Source organism: Lampetra planeri, chromosome 14 (genome assembly GCF_965212315.1).
Source record: "Lampetra planeri chromosome 14, kcLamPlan1.2.h2, whole genome shotgun sequence".
In the NCBI taxonomy this organism is placed as follows: Eukaryota; Metazoa; Chordata; class Hyperoartia; order Petromyzontiformes; family Petromyzontidae; genus Lampetra; species Lampetra planeri.
In genome coordinates, this window is record NC_136120.1 from 7,175,935 (window position 1) to 7,195,662 (window position 19,728).

The window sequence follows — 19,728 nt, forward strand, 5'->3', positions numbered from 1 at the left end:
CAACTCACAATCGTAAGGTTATAAGTTGAAATCCCAACTCAGAGGGCCAACTTAACCCTTGGAATTTTTTCATAAACAATCTTAATATTCCTAATTTACCTTCTCTAACATGTGCTTTAAGGCCATACTACTGAATTACCTCTGCCAACATTCAAAATGCTAATATGCTACAGTATGTCTGATGCTCCATATATGGATTATTTGCATGCGTGTGATATGATTTTTTTACTTAATATTTTATTTGTATTTAAACATGAATTATTTATCGTATGTTGATGAATATTTAAGTTTTTCTCTTGTATATTCCCTCACTGCAATGTCCTGTAAATGACACGACTGCTGACGGTCTTGGGCTGTGGATGTACTTGAAAAAGCGCTGCTTATCTAAATATGCATTTTTTGTCCGTGAAAAAATACAAATATGAAGCTTAGTATTAAGTCCTCTTCATATTTAATATGTATCCCAAGCATACCTTTATTATAACACTGTTTAATAGCAAACATCCCAATAGTATACCAGATTAATTGATTGGTGTGATGACGGTGGTTTGTGCACTGTTCCATTCCTAACCACTACTAACATCGGTAGTGAATGTCTTGGACTCCCTTCACCGACCAACAATGAGCAATATGAAGTTTGGTCAATCAAACCCCACAATCAAGATCGAGTAGGGGAGGTCTTGATCCATCAAATTATCAAATGACTGAAAATTACATTACGACTTAAACTGGGGACACAATGTTAGATTATTTGCCCTATGTCATCGCGGAGAAAGAAATAGAAGCAGCATACCAAAACTCTCCTGATGGCCAAATATCAAGTTTCAAGTTCAAGCAAATATGTCCCAACAAAGTAAATTACATACACCTATTTAACATGAGTTTTCACGGCAAACAGTTGAAGTCGCTCAATTAAACTTGAGATTAGTACACTTCGATGAATGCCTATTGCTTTCAAAGTGGCTTCAGCAATGTAGCCGTCAACGTGAAAGTTCACAAAAGAGCATTTTGAAGGTTGATCATGGAATAGACTTACATGTTTGTTCTCTCTTTCACGCCACTCAGCCAATTCCTTGGAAGCGAGCTCCTCAGGGCTCATTCTAACCAGCTTGTGTGGTGGGATCTCACGTCTTAAAACCCGACGGAACAAGCCCTACAAAAAAAAAACACAATATTAACATTATGCACACAATTTCCATCAAATAATTAATCTCCAATATTTATTCTGAACTCAAATTACTATCTGTAAATATTATAACTTTAAACTAACCCTTGAGGAAATCAAAACCTCAGGACAAATAAGTCTTCAAGACAATAAAACATTATTCTGTGCACATCAACATGCTGTTTCCATGTAAAGACTCCTGCTGAATTGTGACTCACAATCACAAGGATGCGAGTACAAATCCAACTGGGTGTTCGGTCAGCCGTTCAGAACCCCTATGATTAATAGCATGAGTGCAACTTTATGAAATGTTATCCTAGAAAGATCTGTTCCAACCCTTAGAATTATAAACGTCCACCACAGACTTGGAATCACTAATACGGTTGAGTACTGCCCAAGTCTCAATTAAGCAGCATAATGACAATTATCAGAGTTCACGCAATGTTTGTTTTGTAATCAGTAGGGTGGGATCGAGGCAGGCAGGGGGAGGAGTAGGGCTGAACGATTTGGGGAAAATATCTAATCGCGATTTTTCTGGCAGACATTGCAATTGCGATTTGATTTGCGATAAAAAAAATTAAGTCACGCTTCAGTTCAATATTCACTGTGTAATAGATTTAAAACATGTGATGGAGCATTACCACATGATACCATCAAAATATGAACTGCTCTATACATTATAATGCAAGGATGAAAACTTAAAAGATATAAATTGCTTCCAACATGTATTTATTACAACTTTTAATTGAAAAAAGCAATTGTAAAGTTAAATAAATAAAGTTATAATAATACTAAATTAAACAATTCCAATAGGAAAGTAATAGGACTTTTCAAATCGCAATAAATCGCAGCCTTTGCGATTTGCTAATCGCATTGTTTCAAATTGCGATTTCGATTTGAAATCGATTAATCGTTCAGCCCGAGGGAGGAGGCGTCAAAGGTGAAAGCTGATGAGACTCAGTAGATACTTTTTGTGGGAGTTAAGTTGTTCGGAAGAGGTTACTCTTCAACTTTGCCTTTGCATAATTTCACTTACAGTGTCCATTCTCATGGCAAGCAATTCAATGAATTTGTGTAAGTGTGAATGCAGGCGCATCAGCTCATCTGACACCGCTCCTAGGTTATATCATTACTAAAACAAAGCCTTGTCAATATGTATCGATTAATACAAATGTTTTAACACAAAGCTGATGGCACATTAACATATTGTGGGCTCTGCAAAAATAGACAGGCAACAGTGTTCATGATGATGCATGCGTAAACATACGTGATTTCGTGCGTCCTTCAGGTTAAACATGAGACTCCGATACTTGTTCTTATATTTACTGTCTGTATCTTGAAACTGGGCATAAAGCTCTTTCTCAATTTCATCCGCCACTTTTAATGCTTCATCTTCTGAAATTTTCAGACTCTTTGTGTCTTTCATCCTAGTCAAAAAAAGCAGAGGTGATAATACTGACTAGCCCAGATGGTGCTGTGGTTAGTGAGAAAAACTCACAATCATTCGAGGCTCACTCGGAGGCAGTTTAGTCCAGCACCCCTTCAGGGTTCATGAACAATTAATTAATACTCAATCTTAGAGATAAGGGATTGATCACTCCCCAAAGACACTAGGATGCAAGGTGGCCAGGAGATGGTATTATGGCTAAAAGGATTAATGAACCCATTTGTGTGGACCTTTCAGTGTTACCATGTTACATACATGGGCTTTTTTTCTTGGTGCTCGGGATTCCTCTGAAATGCGAAACAATGTTTCAAAGGAACTGGCCAAACATACCAATGCACGACTCTCTCGAAAATGAAATGGTACGATCGGTAAACCCTTTCATGGACACACAAGTGACATTACAGCAGGGCAACAAATATCTGAAGTGTTTAAAAACCAACACAGGCACTGGCTGTGTGCTACTGAAGCTGGAATAAATTTTCCTAGAATGGCAAATGTCAATAGCAGAAGGAGACAGTAGGAGGTGAAGTGCAGTGAGGGTCAGTGAGGAAGGTGAGACAAAGGTGGTGTCATGCTGCACACCACAATCGATCAGAAGGAGGGGGTGGGCTAGTGGCTGTTAAGACATCTGTGCTGTGCTTGAGTTTTGGTAAATATTTGGCAGATAATAAATACAAGAAATAACAAACAATTTGGACACTAATTAACTCAAGAATCAATAAATTCTGGCAAGCTTTTTTTACTTATTTGCATTGTTTCTCTTGTGGCTATATAATTTGTACCATGTACTTACCCCATGAGACAAAAGTATAACATTGGCTTATAATGTGCATGAATCGTACATTTATTCTCAAATTATTGATTCAATGCGTGTATGTTGAGCACGGGAATTTATTTTAATTAATGAGTCGAAGCATTGCTACATGCCTTGTAAATAGTAAATATGTAATTTTGACTTAAAACTTTCGTGACTGCAGGAATTCATATTCTTGGTTCTTTCGGTAAAGTCACGTAGATTTTTTTTTTTTAAATGCTTTTTTTTTTCTATCTACGTGACTTTACCGAAAGAACCAAGAATATAAATATGTAATGTTGGACACACATTCAGGACACATTAAGTGGTTTACACAACATTTACTGCTGTACTAACACCAGGCCCTCATTTTGTACTGTTTAAAGTCCATGCTCAAAAATACAAATGTATGCACAAATTCAAACTGTCTGCAGATCTCAATAGGTGCAGACTCGTCACTATCTAACATGTTGAGATATTGATAATATGAATTTACAATCCCCTACCATAGAAATGTGGAGTTTCCACTACTGGCTCTGAACCTCACCCCATGATCATATGAATGGGAAAACTTTTTGATGTTATTTTTTAAAGGAAAGCCTCAATGAATCCCAAAACTATTTTAGAAAGATCATGTTTGAGATATTTGGTCAACTTCCACTATAAATAGTTTTACTTTTACATCTGTGCAAAAAAAAGTATCAGGATGAAACCCAAAATATAGGACACTGAAATTAAGACAAATGTCATTGACCTACTTAATTGACTGCCATCTAGTGGCCACCTCATATCCATGAAGGCTTTGGGTTATCACAGTTCAGGATGTGCAGCACACATCCCCAAAGCAATGGATTAGGAGAATGTGCCATCGTGATGGTCCCATATAAATTGTGATGAATATAGCGCCCATAAGAACCCTACACAAAATCAAACGATTGTTCTTGTTTTACCTTTTTGCAAAGATGTCTCCGAGTGAACGGCGCACGTTGCTCCGGATGAGCTTGTCATTGGGAGCAGGTGTGGGTGTTTCTGATTTTCTCTTTAACTCTGGCTTCTTATCTTTGGTCACCGTGTCTTTTTTGTTGTTCATGGTGGAATCTGTTTTTTGCTTATTGGCTGAAAAACAAATAAAAGATTGCATTAAGAGCAGTGCTATAAACAACAATATTTACTGATGAGGCTTCCCTAAAATTTTAAGATAAAAATTCATACAGATATATCCTCATTATTATTTTCAGGGGAGCCTCACTGAGACTCAAACGTTTTTGAGGAAGAACCCACATTTAAATCTTTGGCTCGTGATTATTTCGAAGTGCTTTACATGCTGGAGGAAACCGATTGTACTGAGAGAAAACAAAGCCTAGAAAGGAGATAGCGCATAAAACTCTGCACAGACCACACAAACACATTTACTCTACGAGCATGACTTAGCCACCTTGCAGCCCAGAGGGACTGTGTTTCTCATAACACATGATAATATCTAAGTGTTTCACCAACACTTTCCCATAACCATTCGTTTCCAGGACTGACAAATCACATCCTTACTCGAAAATACAACAATTTAAATAGCTTATGGAGTAGGAAAGGTTGCAATTATGCATTTAAAAGGATAATCTTGTTCAAAAATCCTATCGCCATGCTTCATAAAAAAAACCTAAATGCTGTAAAAATGTGTAGGTAGCTGCTGTGAGAGAAGGGGATCGAAAGTTTGAATCAGTTATTCTATCTCACAAGAAGCCTACAAGATATTACCAACTAGTTACAAGTCCAACAAAATATGACCCATGGGCTGAACACAGTTTGCCTTACAGTGTTGTATCACTGCACCAGACCATGACAGAACACATCTGTCTCTTGCTAGAAATATAAAATGTCTGGTGCTTGCATGTCTTGTAATCAGTTTAACGACCGCTATTCTAAGCTCACGTTCTGTTAATAGCACTGTATATAACCTGATTGTTGTTGAAAACAACAGGAAGTGGCTTGGTGAGGGTATATTTTAAGATTCCTAATTCAGCATAACATTTGACTTAGTTTCACCACCAAACTAAACAGCCTGAACCAACAAAACCAAGTATTTGGAAATGACAGGGATTTGCAATCATGAGACAGCCCCAGTTAACTATGGTTCTAAGCCTGGTTGCATGCTAAATGGTACTAGGGCAGTTTATGCTATCTCTGCTCAGAAGGCTAACATATATCAGTCTGACAGCAAGAGGCAACTTCTTGTTTTGGAACAACAATGCATTCCAAATAATTTAAAAAGAGAAACTAATTGGAGATGTGTGTTATATTACTCCAAGATCAGTAAAATTGGTACCAATTGGTAAGTGCCATTTGTTGAAAAATCAACAGTGATTGTGCTGTACACTGGTCCCTATTCAAGCAATGTGAAATCTTCAGCACTGGCTCAGGGATACTACTTCAATGGCTCCTGCCAAATGTTCAGAATTGTATACAAATTATTTTAGTTGGTCTTGAAACTAATAGGGTTTTTCCTCTTTTCTGTGGCAACAAAATTGACACCTTTTGCAAGGAAATATGTTAACATTAACCACAATACTTGCAGTCAAATGCAAATAAAAAACAATACTCTGATAATTTATGCATTTTCCTTGAAATTGATTGGTCCACACCCGAGACAGCTTTTCTTAGAGCCTCGTCTCATATGGTGTTCGACCAGATGACGCCAAAAGGCGCACAGTTCAAAGACAATGCACTATCAGAGCAATGAGAGCTCGGGGTAAGCATCTACATCATGAGGCCTCCTTTGCCAATACCAAAATATACTAATAGTTGGTCTTGTTAAAAATGCAATGAGCTTGTCCTTTACAGCTAATCAGGCCACCTCTACAAAAAAACCTTTACAAACACCTGCCTGTTCATGCTAGTGTGTAGACGTTACCTGTATTGTAAAATGTTGATGAGGGAATGTTGGCTTTTGATCCCAGCTGAGCGTTGGTTGCAGGCTGTGGCTGCTTCACAAGGCTTCCAAGCTTAGGCACATGGATCACATTGGCTTTGATAAGCACCACCCTATTGCTGCGCTCAAACACCACCACAGGCTTATCGCCTGAGTTCCTTCGCAAAGCAGGGTTGGCATCGAGCCTTGTGCCAGGAGCCTGCTGTTACGCACAACACAAATTAGGACCCAATTCAACTACAGTACAACAACTCATGGCGATGATAAAGTGCATTGTCCAAGACTTAGGCATGTGTTAAATGTTACTGCCACATGCAATAAATAGGAATTTCTGAGCTTTCCACTCATTTTGAGGAAAGTCCAGCATAGCCATGTTCAGCCATATTCACTTCAAAAAGTGTTTTGCATGTGGAAGGAATTCCCGAAGAAAGCCCACACGTATGAGAAGACAACACTCAAACGTTTACATATATGGATTTAAAGAAGCCATTTCCTTTCATACCATTTTATGGCCACCTCAAAATGCAGTAGGTATTAGAGTTTCACAAATCAGAAAAATCCACAAACCCTCGTCTTTAAACCTGTTTGATTACTGGTATGCCTCAGTCACCATGCCCAGTAGTGGCCATAGAGGAAGGTGATGAACACCTAAAAAAACAGAGGCTGTGACCTTGAGACGTGTTGCTACAACTGGACTGGCAATCGGAGGGTGTTGCAGTGGGTCCTACACCACCAAATATCCAAAACAAATAATTTGCCACCTAGGTTCACTTTCCTTCACAGTCTAATGACTGGTATGGTGGCCCACTTTACAGCTCCACTGGCCACCCCATCCAGAGGGGAGGTGGAGCCAGACGTGCACCACAAGATAATTTTGGTAAAAATTAGTATGGGAGAGACTTCACGCCAAACAAGCAAAGGCTGCAGATGATCTGCCTCCTGCCTGCGGTTGTTTGATGCTTATACTTATAGCGCTGTGGAAGCGAGGGATGGTGGACCAGGTAAATGTTGAGCAACTTCCTTCCCATGGGCATCCAGGGGCAATACCCTCGCTTGCCAGTAGAACGCAGTAGAGCAAAGTGTGGCGTGATATCTTGTTCTTTCTGTATGGGACAAGATGTTGCTCCCTCACATGTGGGCTTTCTCCGGGTGCTCTGGTTTCCTCCCACGTGTATAAACAACCACGCTGCAGAGTAATTGTTCATGGCAGCTCACCACGCCTGGCAGCCTTTCAGCTGTTCTGTGGCTCCTCAGCGATTGTGAGATGCAATGTGCATGAACAATGCTATACAAAACAAATACTTTGCTTAATTTTAGACTAGAACTGTGGATGGTAGAATTTGGCATGAATACGAAATATTTTCACCGTGTATATCAGGGGTAACTGTCAGCTTCATGAAAAAAAAAACAGTTTCTATTAAAATACCAATGAAGTTATTTTATCAAGATCTTTCAACATTTGCATTTGTCTTTATATATAATAATTATTTATAAAACAATAACATTAAAAACAGAAGATGAAATGTAGATTATTAATCTATGCTTGCACATCCTTTTCTATGTCAAAACCTAAAAACTAAATTGCATCTTCCGCAGTTTACAACCATTCAAATTTTAAAATTTTAAAAGTATACTGACCACAGATAAGCTGGAATCTCCTGTGATGCTGGGTAGAGGTGCAGGTTTGGCTTGAACTTTCTGGAGGGTCTGCATGGTGTGAGCTGCATGTCGCAGGATGCAGTCATTGCTGCAGTACACAGAGCCTGGAGCTGCCATATTTGTACACCCTGTACCAGCACACTGCACAAGACAAATATCCTCAATTAGCCTTCAAGGTTGTAGGGGTAACTGCTGTTAGTAAACACCTTTGAACACAAGCAAAAACACCACACCCAGCCACCTTTGTCTCCCCACAACTAACATGTTTCCGTTACCTTGCAATGCATCCTGTATTTTCAGCCCAAACTTAAGTGACTGCCGAATTTAATGATCAAAAGTAATTTCCACAAAGTTAAAATGTATCTATGCTCAATCAATCAACTGGGCAGCAATGATCTCTTTTGGCAGCCCTGCGCCAGGGGTGGAACACTCATTCTCAGTGTGAACCAGTCTCTCCACAGGGTAACACCACTGCTGCCTTCTCAAATAAATTGTACTCAGTTAATTAACCCTCAAGTGATGATGGGCCGAGTCAATCCCCGACCAGGATAATGACTTGTAGCCTTCCGTTTGCAGGTCACATGCTCTTACCACGGCACCATATGGTCTGACGACTGTGCAATTACCCTGTTTAATATCCTCTTCTTCTTCTTTGTGATGTCAGACACAATCTTCGCTTTCTCAATCTTGCCCTTGATGTTGCCTTGCTGTGTGTTTGTTGGCATGGGTCCGTCGCTCATGCCATGCAAGGCCGCTTGGGCAGGCGTCCCTTTCCCTGGCATGGCCCCGGCATCCGCCTCGGACAAGGTAGTGCTGCTCTCGGCTTTCGCTCCAAGTTGCACGTCCTGATCAGCCCCGCCGGCTGAGAACAAAGTGCCGCAGAGACAATAACCTCGTGCCACATTGTTTCCAGTTATTAACTGACTGCTGCTATTTTTATAAGAAACTACATGTCATCTTACGATGCACAATCAATTAACTGGAAACAATAATAGGCACGAGTTCAGAATGACTAACTTACTGCGACCGTAATCTTACAGTTACCCAGTGAAGCCTCATTGAGTCTTCAAGACTCTGTTTCAGCACGGTCCTACTTGGGAGGGTAGAACCATTCCTTTCTGAATGTTTTATCTTGTAGTCATACAATAGGCAGCCCAAAGAAACCAAAGGCATGAGTGGTGAACGATGAAATCCCCAAAAGAAGTATCTAAAAGCCGCTTGCCATACTGGCTCCTACAGCCACCTCACTTACCCGCAGGTGGGAGTCTCACGCAAATCATGGCTCATCCACGTATGATCCATCAACCCAACCTCCAAGTCACATTATTACAGGTGTGCAACACCAAACCCGGCACTTATACCAGTTTTTTTTTTACTATATTAATCACTAAATAATTTTGCACTTAAAGCTTCTTTTGCTTTTGTAGTCACATGTGTGACCTGGTAGTTTAGCAAATTCCTGCATCACTGAATGATGCTATACTTATGAACGCACTTTTGTTACATTTCACGTTTCATTATAATTTATCATGTGCGCTTTACGAAAACTTTGTGACTCAGTTTATTTCCATTATTTATAATTGGGTGAGACGCCACTGGGACAATATGTCGTTTTTGCAAGGGAGACCTGGAGGAAATACAAGCAAACAGGGGACAAATTTGGTGTATAAAAAATAATTAACATAAACACAAAATATAGTTTAAAAATAGGGTAGCTATGTTTTTGCAGACGTAAACTAAAACTGAAAAATTCGAAAATCAGGCTAAATGAAATATATTACATTGTAATAAACACTAACATTTAAATATTTTTTTTAAAATCATATAAACTGTGCTAAAAATGTATAACCACGTAAATGTGAATGATTATTAAACGAAACAAAATAATCGTATGGACTTGTTTTCTTTCACATTGTAAAAGCGAAATGAACATACACGCCTCTAATTAAGTGCTTTTAAGTAGGTTGAGTGGATCACAGACCACCGAGTGCTGTGAGGTAGCACGAATACAGAAGGGCAGCAGGGGGATAATACTCAATGCCTAACATTGAGTCTACTACGCGTGGATGTTAATCACATACTGTGTTTTCATGCCACTCGAACCATACTTATTGATCGCCCAAATATCCCAATGCAGGACCTCCCTAGGAGTGCTTAAGAATAAGTGAGCCTTCCTTGGTTAAGGATTTTTTTGTTCTTAACGCATTAAAAAGCAGAGTGGTAAGTTCATTATTTAGTACGGAGAGCTGAACATGCGAAGGACATTATGGAAAGTACAACATTTGTTACCAGTCAAGGAACACATGTGATTGAGGTGTTCCTGGATACCAGACTATAATATATTATTGCTCGACTCACAGTTGGAAGGTGAATTAACATTTGTGCTGGGTTCACTCAACATCACAATTGAGCTGACACAATGAGTACCATTTTGTGGAAGGTCAATACTGGTCATCCTCTAAAGTCTGGCTTCTGCAATAGCAATATGGAATTTACACCACAAGGCTGCCAAAGGGAATGATTACTGACCCACGTGATTTCCTCTGGCAGACACTTTGACATCAGGCATTTGCCTATGATCCATGCAACCAAGAGGAATTACCTTGTTTGGATTCATCTTCTTTGGAGCTGCAGTTTGGACAAATGTAATCTTCGCCATTGCGTTCCATCTGCCGCCCACGGGAAACTGTGATTCCAACGCAATCACCATGAAACCAGTCCTCACATCGGTCGCAACAAATCATAAACCTGTCGGAAACAAGTACCATTCCACCATAAAACAAGTGCCTGCACTCAGAAATAATTCCCAAAATAGTTTTCTTTTGTACTCAGTCTTTCAATGTCATAAAGCATTGCAAGTGCCACACATCTGCCTGCCCGCCGTACCTTTCTTCATTACTGACAACTTGCAGCTCAGCACAAGGCAGATGCCTGCGCAGCGAGACTCACGACCTCCTCTTGATACCAAGATCCAGAAAGGTCATGTCTATGCGCCGCTTCTGGGTGGTAGTCCCAACAGTCTGGAACGCTATCCCTCTGTACATTTGCAGCATCACCTCAATCGTCTCCTTCAAGAGACACTTAAAAACTCACCTCTATAACCACGCTTTCGAGCGACTCTGAGCTTGTCTCCGCGCCTCTAAGTTGTGGCCGTTACATCCGCAAATTTGCGCGCTTTATAACTTGCATTATTATTATTCAAATAAATGTCGACCTTGAAAGTTTTGAAGTTGGGGAATTAAAGAAAGTGGCACACCAAACACACCACACAAACGGACGTGGTGCCACATGCCTATAACTATTACTTTGGAGGCGATGTTGGTGAATCACACCAATATAATCACAGACTGTTAAAACTCAATTTGTTGGAGTGTGAGGATGCAAGAATATGGCAGCACAGTAAGTGGAATTTTCACTCTTCGGTCCAGATTTGTATCCCCTTTGATGTGCTGGAATTCTCCAAATACTAATATTTCCTCCAAAAAGAACACAAATTCCAGATTAAAATTATTTGCTACATGTGTGTCAATCGGTACCCTGGACACCCTTGCAAACAATGTTGTATCGCAAGGGATTTTCCCGATGAATATTTTTAACAAATAACAAAAATATTTCAATAAAAAGAAATTCACCGAACAACCAAATTCTGAAAAAGTCTTAACTTAGTTGAAGCTTTTCTAGATAGGGACCTATGCTTATTATTCAGGATATGCCACTTTCTATAAAAACATATTTTCCTTCTTAGATTGCATTCCAGATTGGTTAATCACAATTAATGACTTATTAATGAAGTATCCAAATAACCACGTGACACATTTGTACATTGTTCCCAACTTCCATTTCTTATTACATCCTTCCTCCATTTAACAGTAGCTAACACTTTGGAGATAAATACTCAACTGTCCTCTTTATCATCTCGCTCGGTGTTCTACTCAGCCCATCAACTCTCCGTGGTTGATAAAAAATAAGTGCCACTTTCCGGGAGCTCAACAGTGGTTGTTTTACGGAGAGACTTGCATCCATCGTGATAATTTGTAATTTCAACCACTGGCTCAGGGCAGCCTGCAGAGATTAATACCTCTCCTTTGCTTATTTGAGCATGGATCCACTAACTTTATTAATGACTGCAATAAAATAGAATTAGAGAAAATAACGCCGAATTACTGTAAGTTTCAATAAGCAGTAGAGCATGCACATTTACGTGCAGTGTAATTGGGATAGGGAGGGAAACATTCCAGTCTCATATCTTCCAAACATGTGATATAGAAACCAATCAATGTCAAGAGGGGCTGGGTCTGTGAAGTAAATCAACTGCAAATGTGTTTAGCATTCACCTGTTATTATATGGCTGTCGACAGATGCACCAAAGTTTGTTGGGGTCATTCTCACTGTCACTCTCATCAGAAAGGGCTGATGACATTGTTTCAGTCAGGTCCGTGCTGCTCTCTTCTTCGAACTTCTGTGATCTTATCCTGCCCGCTTTAGCATTTCCAGACTTGGCATTATGATCTTTCGGACCATCTTTCTTGACTGCGGGAAGCAGGTTGTCTGGTACAAACAGGGGTGGCTCCTCAATGCTCATTGTTTTGCGCTTTGCAACCAACTTGCTCTTTGCTGATTCAGCTTCAGACTGTTTCAGGAATGAACTTTTCCCCGCAGACTTTTGCTCACCATCCTGCGATGAGCCTGAACGCACCTGCCTGGTTTTAGGAGTTGCATGCTCTGGGTATTCCTCTCCATCATCATTGTGTGACGAATGACTTTTTGACACATCATTGCCCTTCCCACCCGAGGGTTTTGCGTTGGTGCAGGCACTGGCACAAGAGTCTGATTTTGAAGCATACTTGGTGGAGGCACCTTGCTCTGTCAACTGCTGCTGTTTTCGGGTTTGTCTTGGTTTACGTCGCAAACTTTCCTGTTCACTCTCTCCAGGTGGCTGCTCTGCACTATTGGTCACTGTTTTAGGCCTCTTTTCTTCAGCTCCACCTCCACTTGCTCCTGTGTTGGAAACACATTCAAGAATCAAGAAAATGGCATCTCAGTCAAAACATTTTCATTTATTCTTAGATATGTATATACTGTGGAGACAAAGTCGTTTCCTGCTCATGGGAAACATAGGAGAGACTCACCTCCTACTTGTCAACTTGAGCCAGTGGTGAAAATTACACAATCATATGGCGAGGGCCACTCTCTCAAACAACTACTGCTGACTTCTCAGAAAGTGACAATGATCCCAGAGCGAGTGGCAAGTTGATTGACCAGATTTGAACTAGTCACCTTTCACTTTAAAGATGAAACCTATAAACACCCAACCTATATACAGTACACTATATGCTGAGACTAGCTCGCAGCAATGTGAAATTTCCACCACTGGTTCAGGGCCATCAACGGAGATGAATACCACCCAACACTCGTTTATACATGGAAGGACTTTTGGCTATGATATACACACACAAGCAACACATTTCAAATGAATACAAACCTGTTTTTTGTCTTTCTGCATTTGAAAGGTTAGTGAATTCAGATCCCATTACATCCTCTATAATCGGTAAGCTTCCATCCTTTAAAAGGCTCTCTACCATGGCATCATCCAGTCCCAGCCCTGTAAAAACACACATTTTCAATCAAAAAATACTGAATACCTTGAATTGCTATTGCGCTAATATGGTTGGTTTTTAATACCAGATTATATTTTCACTTGACAATGCATGTGAAAAAGGGTCAAAATAATATTAAGTGGATAAAGCAGCTGCTTTATATTCTGCACATGTTAATATACCCTTAGGAAACCTACGTACTGGTTGAATAAATTGTGCTGCTAGTTATTTAATTAAAATATTTTAAAATATATGTTGCTATGCACGGTGCGAAAGTAAAAAAGTACATAAATTTCACATAAACAATTCATCATGAGCCATTTTAAAATGGTGATGTCAAACAACAAATGAAATTGACACCAATATTAAAAAATGACTGCAGAGTAATAATTTATGGTATTTGTAAGTAATCATAGTGTAATTACCTTGGTTTAAGAGTTACAGCTGATTTTATAGAACTGCTTTATAGTTACACGTCATTCTTGAAGTGATAGTTACAATTATTAATATTTTTGTGGTGTATTGTTAGTATATGTTGGCGTGTTTCTGAGTATGAGAGTTCTTGTTCTGTTGGTCTTACAGTTTTTATACGATAAGTGCTTTGAGATTCTTGTTTGAAAAATTGTTCACTTGTGCAAAATATATGGTAATTGAATGCTAATTTCTATTTCAGTAATCAACACCGGAATCAAGATTCAATAGTCAATGGTTGCAGCCCTAATTGTTATTAAAAGAAAAATATGTAAACCATGCATTTACATAATCGCCAACATTTAGGGCAATTAAGAAAAACTTCAACTATTTTTGTTGAAGACACTTGATGTTACTTTTAAGTACTGATATACAATCCAGGTACAGTAATGCAATACATTCGATTAAGCCTACTAGTTTCCATCATGTGCCAGAAAGGTTGAACAACAGAGCATTATCAAAATAACCAATACATTTCTCATTACCAATGAATGAAACATACCAAACTGAATAACACAATGTCACTGAAAACCAAAAAATATTTCTAAAGAAAAATCAAAACAGCACTCCAAAATTACAAGCCAAGTTTAATTATTTGTATTTCTGCAGAATATTCCAAGCCACAACGCTTCTATTTGAGATAAATTATCCAGGGTCAGACAAATCTTTGGCTTCATTAAGAAGATTATTTCACTCGCATCCATTGTGAAAGTAAACCTCAAAACAATAGAACAATTGATCCGGGTGGAAAGGAAACTCAATTCATTGCAAACTTTGGCCTTCAACTGACCTTCTCCCTCGGCGGAAGCCAGCGAGAAGCTGTCGCGCAGGTTCTCGTGATACTTGAGATGGTACGGAGTGCTTGCCGCCGTGAACATGGGGTCCTTGTCGCTCAGCATTTTGGTGTATGTTTCAATAGACTCGAAGGAGTCCCCCGGCGGCTGAGAGAACGTCCCACAGCCTTCCTCCACCGGCACGAGCTCGATGGCTACGGGCGGCTCCTCCTCCTCCTCCTCCGCGGGAACGAGCTGGATCTCCACGGGCACCAGCTCCACATCCAGTGGCACCAGCTCCACCTCCATCTGATCGCAGCTCAGCAATGGGTCCATCTGCGTGCCTTCTTTGCCTTGCTCCCCCTGCAATTGGATTTGTTTGAATGTAAGTTGTAATTAAATCAGGAGATAATCTCAATGGAAGCTGACAATGACAAAAAGCCATCTTGAAATCTGTAGTGGAAAAAATATATTCATATATAGCTTCGAAATATAACTGTATCAAAAGACATATTTGAGAATTTTAAAACAGGTTTTCACAGAGATAAAGCATCAAATACACTTTGGTTTTTAAATTAGCATGAGTGGTCCCAAGCCAATGATATGTCATATACCTATGGTGGTCTCATGAGAGGATACACCACTGTTCGACTTTCCAACACAATGGTCATAATTTCGACCTAAAAAAAAGTATGCATTTACTTGATCCCTGTAAAAAATTTGAACTTGAAAATCTCTGATTGAGAGTCAAATGATCTGACTGCCAAACAACTGAAAATAAATGACATACTTTCAAACCAACCGACTCACCTTTTACAATTTTAAGTTAGTCTACTCTTACCAATCATGATGGTACATTTTCCATGTGATTTTTAACAGAATTCACCAGCTCAAGTCCACTGTATACAGTAGAATTTGTATACTATTTTAGTATTAAAAAATCTCTGAAAAATACCCAATTTAAAAGTGTGCAGATTTTCGGTAAATTCCTGGGAGCAAACTAGAATTCTGGTGAAAAGCCACACAAATAAATGAATAATACTAAATACATATATGAACCTTATGACGGTACCCCGGGGTACCATTGTACCCCGGCTCTCGCATAATAGCCGTGATGCAGTAATTTTTAGTCTGTTGATGGTCGGTGATGTGGGAATCCGACTCATCTTGACGAGCTGTACACAATGCACTATTCAAAGTAGAATTTTTCATGCTAATGTTTGGCGTTTCGACATCGCGGGGTAGCACTAATTTCGGATTGATTGGTACCCCCAATCGCGGAGTTAAGTACACCCCTGGAAAAAATAGTGTCCCAGAAATAAAATATTAAATTGCCTTGGCCATTTTGTATTATTTGGTACCCCGGGGTACAGCCATAAGGATCATATGGGCAACAAAGTTTGATAGCATTCACAAGAATGGGTCATTGTGTGCCAGCGTCACAGTCCAAATTTTTAAATATACCTGCAAATTATTCAATTGGAATCTACTTCGCAATCATCGCCCCTTAATGTGAAAACTTGGCAGAAAACCTCTTGAAAAAGAGCCATTGGACTCGGTGAGGTTATCATGGGAAAGAAACTAGCTTACATGTATTATGTATTTCAGGCATTGCTTACTTAAAAACTCTAAAGAAACATTTCTCCATTTCAAGATACAGCACAATAAGAATATAATTTGGAGCAGAACATTTTTTTTAAAAATCCATTACTCTGTCATTACACTTTTTAAAATGCAGTGACAAAGCAATGACAAACATTCAGTTATGTACAGTAATGCATCAGAACAAATAACTTTCCTGGTTGTCAGAACGGTTGATAGAGTTGAGAGGTACCAGCTCCCATGTCAAGCCATCAGTGCCATGAGACATCTGCTGTGATGTGGAGGAGCCATCAAGGATGCTCGCTGATGAAGGCTCAGAGATTTGAGCATCCGAGACGTCAGCACCACTGGACATCCCAGGGCATCTTGTGAAAGTTTGTGAAAACAGAGCACAATGAACGGCAACCATTCTTTTCAACATTGTAATTCGTAAGTGCTTTGTTAAGTCATAACTGCATGCAAATGTTAAATTGGAGCAATGCTCACATTAAATAAGAAAAAATGAACTAGATAAAAACAATAAATGAACGCATAGCCTGCACGCTTACGTCCATTTTGGCATGTACGTGATGGGAAATGTAAAGAAAAATAAATACCTTATAAATTAATTACAAAGCACCATAATACCTTTCCACATCCATCACCAATATTACAGTTTAAGTTAAATAAAAAAAAAGTGTTTACAATTTACCTGTCAAAGACTGTGACTTTATATAAAACACTCAGGTCCATCTTCTCAGTCATAATCCCCTTGCCTGCCTTGCTCACTTTACCAGTACCTTTCTGCTAGCATCCTTTGCAAGAGCATCCTGCCAAAACTGTCAAGCATATCATTGATCATTAACTTATTTTACATTCACTATAACAATCTGCAAAAGCAATTGTTAGATTTGCATAAAGTCAAAAGCTGTTAAATGTATATTTAGTATCCCCATGAATCCGTTACAACATCAACAACCACAATGTGCATAATAGTATAGGTACATTGACCGTCACAGCATAGTTGTATTTTAACACAAATGTGTGTGATGTACTTTGCAGTTTGTATTATAGTACAATAGAAATCCTCTTACTAGTAATGGCCTTAAAAAGAGATTCAGATTAAAGAGAAATCACGGATAACACACTTTAACAAAAAGATGGTGGTTATCCACAAAATAAGGTATTTAATCCATAAATTTGTCTTATATTGGATTGGCCTTGCCAGATTAAAGGAACCACAAGATGGCTCTTTTGAAGATAAGAGGAGGTCTAGTGTACATGTATTCTTAGCAATGCATTTACCTACTTTACGCCGCTTCAGCGATAGTACAGACTGATCAAGCAAAAAATTAACATTGTTTGTCTCAAATAGCAAGGAAAACCCTTGACATTTTAGCCAGCTGCTCTGCTGCATGTACAGTGTATATGTATGCAATATCGCAAACAGTAAGTTAGTGTGACCCACACAAACGTGGAGATGCCTTCATACAGCAGTGGATTGACCAAGATGTGAACATGCAAATGTATACAACTTAAAAAAAAATATATACATTAGTATTACATTTAGAATTAAAATGCACACATGCAGTATACAGACCTAACACAGTCCAATAAGTATATTACCTATGCATGTAAAGCCCGTTTGTCAATCCACTGATGGATGAGGCCCTCATCAGGCAGCGAGGGCTTATGGCCATACTTCACCACGCTGGTCAGTGAGGGTTGGTGAAAGTGCGGAAAATATAGAAGAGTAATGGATTGTGTTATCTGGTCGCACATTTAAGCACAGTACAATCTCTACCCAACATACTGTCCTTAGCTTGAGGTCCGACAGGATCTGGCACATTCCAAGTGATTTGATCATTGAGTACTGTGTACTCGTACACATTTGACATCGTTCATATCATATAGACTGCATAATTCAGTGCTATTTCACCATACTTCACTCAGTTCACGTTTGGTGGTCAGCATTTACATATACTTTTGCCATTGCGGTGGGGAAAATAATTGTATCCTTGAAGTTGTCATTGACAGCCCTTTGGCAAATTCACTGCTGGATGATGAAGGCCTCCCCCATGCCGCCGAAACGGATCGTCATGGATGTCTGTTCACACTTCAGCACAATCAGGGATGTCTGTTCACACTTCAGAAAAATTGTGGTGGTGTGTGGGGTTCAGGAGGCGTTCCAGGACCAGTTCAGTGATCCCCTCGCCACGGTCGGGAATCGAACTCTGGTTACTGGGTGCATAGGCGCAGCGCTAACCAATGCGCCACGGCCATATCGTCCCTTACACAGTTCATGATTGTATTATCCATGCTCAACACGACTGATAAAAACATTTTAGGTGAGAATATCGCTCGAATAATACGTCCATCTACTGCGTTAAAGTTAAACAGACGCTGTAAAGAGCTGCAGAGAGAGGGAAGAAAGTGCATGCGACTTTCTGCAACAAAATGTGCACGTGTTTGCTTGAGTTTCAACACCGGCATTACAATATTAACGTCGCCGTGAATTATATTATCTGGAACAGCAAAGAATCAATCGCAATACAGTACGAAAGGTCGAGTGTTTACATTGCAACATAAGGCAGCCCAAGCTAGGCCACAGGCAATGCTAGCGAACGTCTCGTCACGCGCCTGCTTTAATAATAGCAACGCCATTAAAGCGTCAACTCCACGCTCAACGCCAAGTAATCAACAGCAACAACGTATTTTAACTCTGATGAAAGAAACAGCAATACGAATCATTGTGTTGTTTTTTTAACATAACAACACAAGCATAGCATCTGGGCCCTGGTACTAGACAAGTCTGGGACTAGGCCCAAACCCTGGACGGCGTTGGTAAAGCAAAACAACCATAACAGCGGCGCGCTCACCTTAGCTAACATTCGTGCGTCCTCGTTAAAGTTGCGTTCGCTAAAGCCATTCGCATTGGTTTTTTTGTATTATTGTTGTTGTGTCCGTTCGTTGCGAAGCCGTCAGTTGAAGCCCTCGCGAGAAGGCAACGCGGCCATTGCCAGCCGCCTCGGTGCAGGGCCCACGTGACCCCGTTCTTTAATGGAGCATTGGGAGAGGTGGAGCAGGAGGGGGCTGGTAAAGCTGACATTTGGCAATTGTCAAAATCAGGGCAATCCTGGTTTGTTTTGTTTTGATGACCAGAAGGAACCGTGAATTGTCCTCCAAATTCCACTAATAATTGTGCCGTGTGGTTTACGGACGGGTGGGCGAGCTGGGGGCAATGTCGAACCGTGGCGAATTCGGATTAAAGTTTCGTGAGCTGCTTGACACAAAGGCATGACAAGGTGGCACACATGTT

The 19,728-nt window shown here is 39.9% G+C and overlaps 1 protein-coding gene across 6 annotated transcripts in view; it reads right to left on the bottom strand.

The window, feature by feature from the left end:
• The window catches only part of LOC144722332 (uncharacterized), a 31,671-nt gene extending 12,197 nt beyond the window's left edge, over positions 1-19,474 (bottom strand). Inside the window, exons 1-14 of one of the 6 annotated variants that reach the window (XM_078600508.1) lie at positions 19,289-19,474; positions 18,036-18,120; positions 17,122-17,248; positions 16,626-16,795; positions 14,846-15,190; positions 13,470-13,589; positions 12,322-12,985; positions 10,590-10,735; positions 8,614-8,849; positions 7,967-8,128; positions 6,311-6,530; positions 4,356-4,521; positions 2,433-2,592; positions 1,037-1,153 (exon numbers count right to left, since the gene is read on the bottom strand). In XM_078600508.1, coding sequence (XP_078456634.1) covers positions 1,037-1,153; positions 2,433-2,592; positions 4,356-4,521; positions 6,311-6,530; positions 7,967-8,128; positions 8,614-8,849; positions 10,590-10,735; positions 12,322-12,985; positions 13,470-13,589; positions 14,846-15,190; positions 16,626-16,795; positions 17,122-17,174 — 2,559 coding nt within the window. In that variant the 5' untranslated portion in view covers positions 17,175-17,248; positions 18,036-18,120; positions 19,289-19,474. The remainder of the gene's footprint in view (positions 1-1,036; positions 1,154-2,432; positions 2,593-4,355; positions 4,522-6,310; positions 6,531-7,966; positions 8,129-8,613; positions 8,850-10,589; positions 10,736-12,321; positions 12,986-13,469; positions 13,590-14,845; positions 15,191-16,625; positions 16,796-17,121; positions 17,249-18,035; positions 18,121-19,288) is intronic. The other 5 variants (XM_078600509.1, XM_078600507.1, XM_078600510.1 and 2 more) reach the window with 5 other exon arrangements.
• Positions 19,475-19,728: the final 254 nt, after the last annotated feature.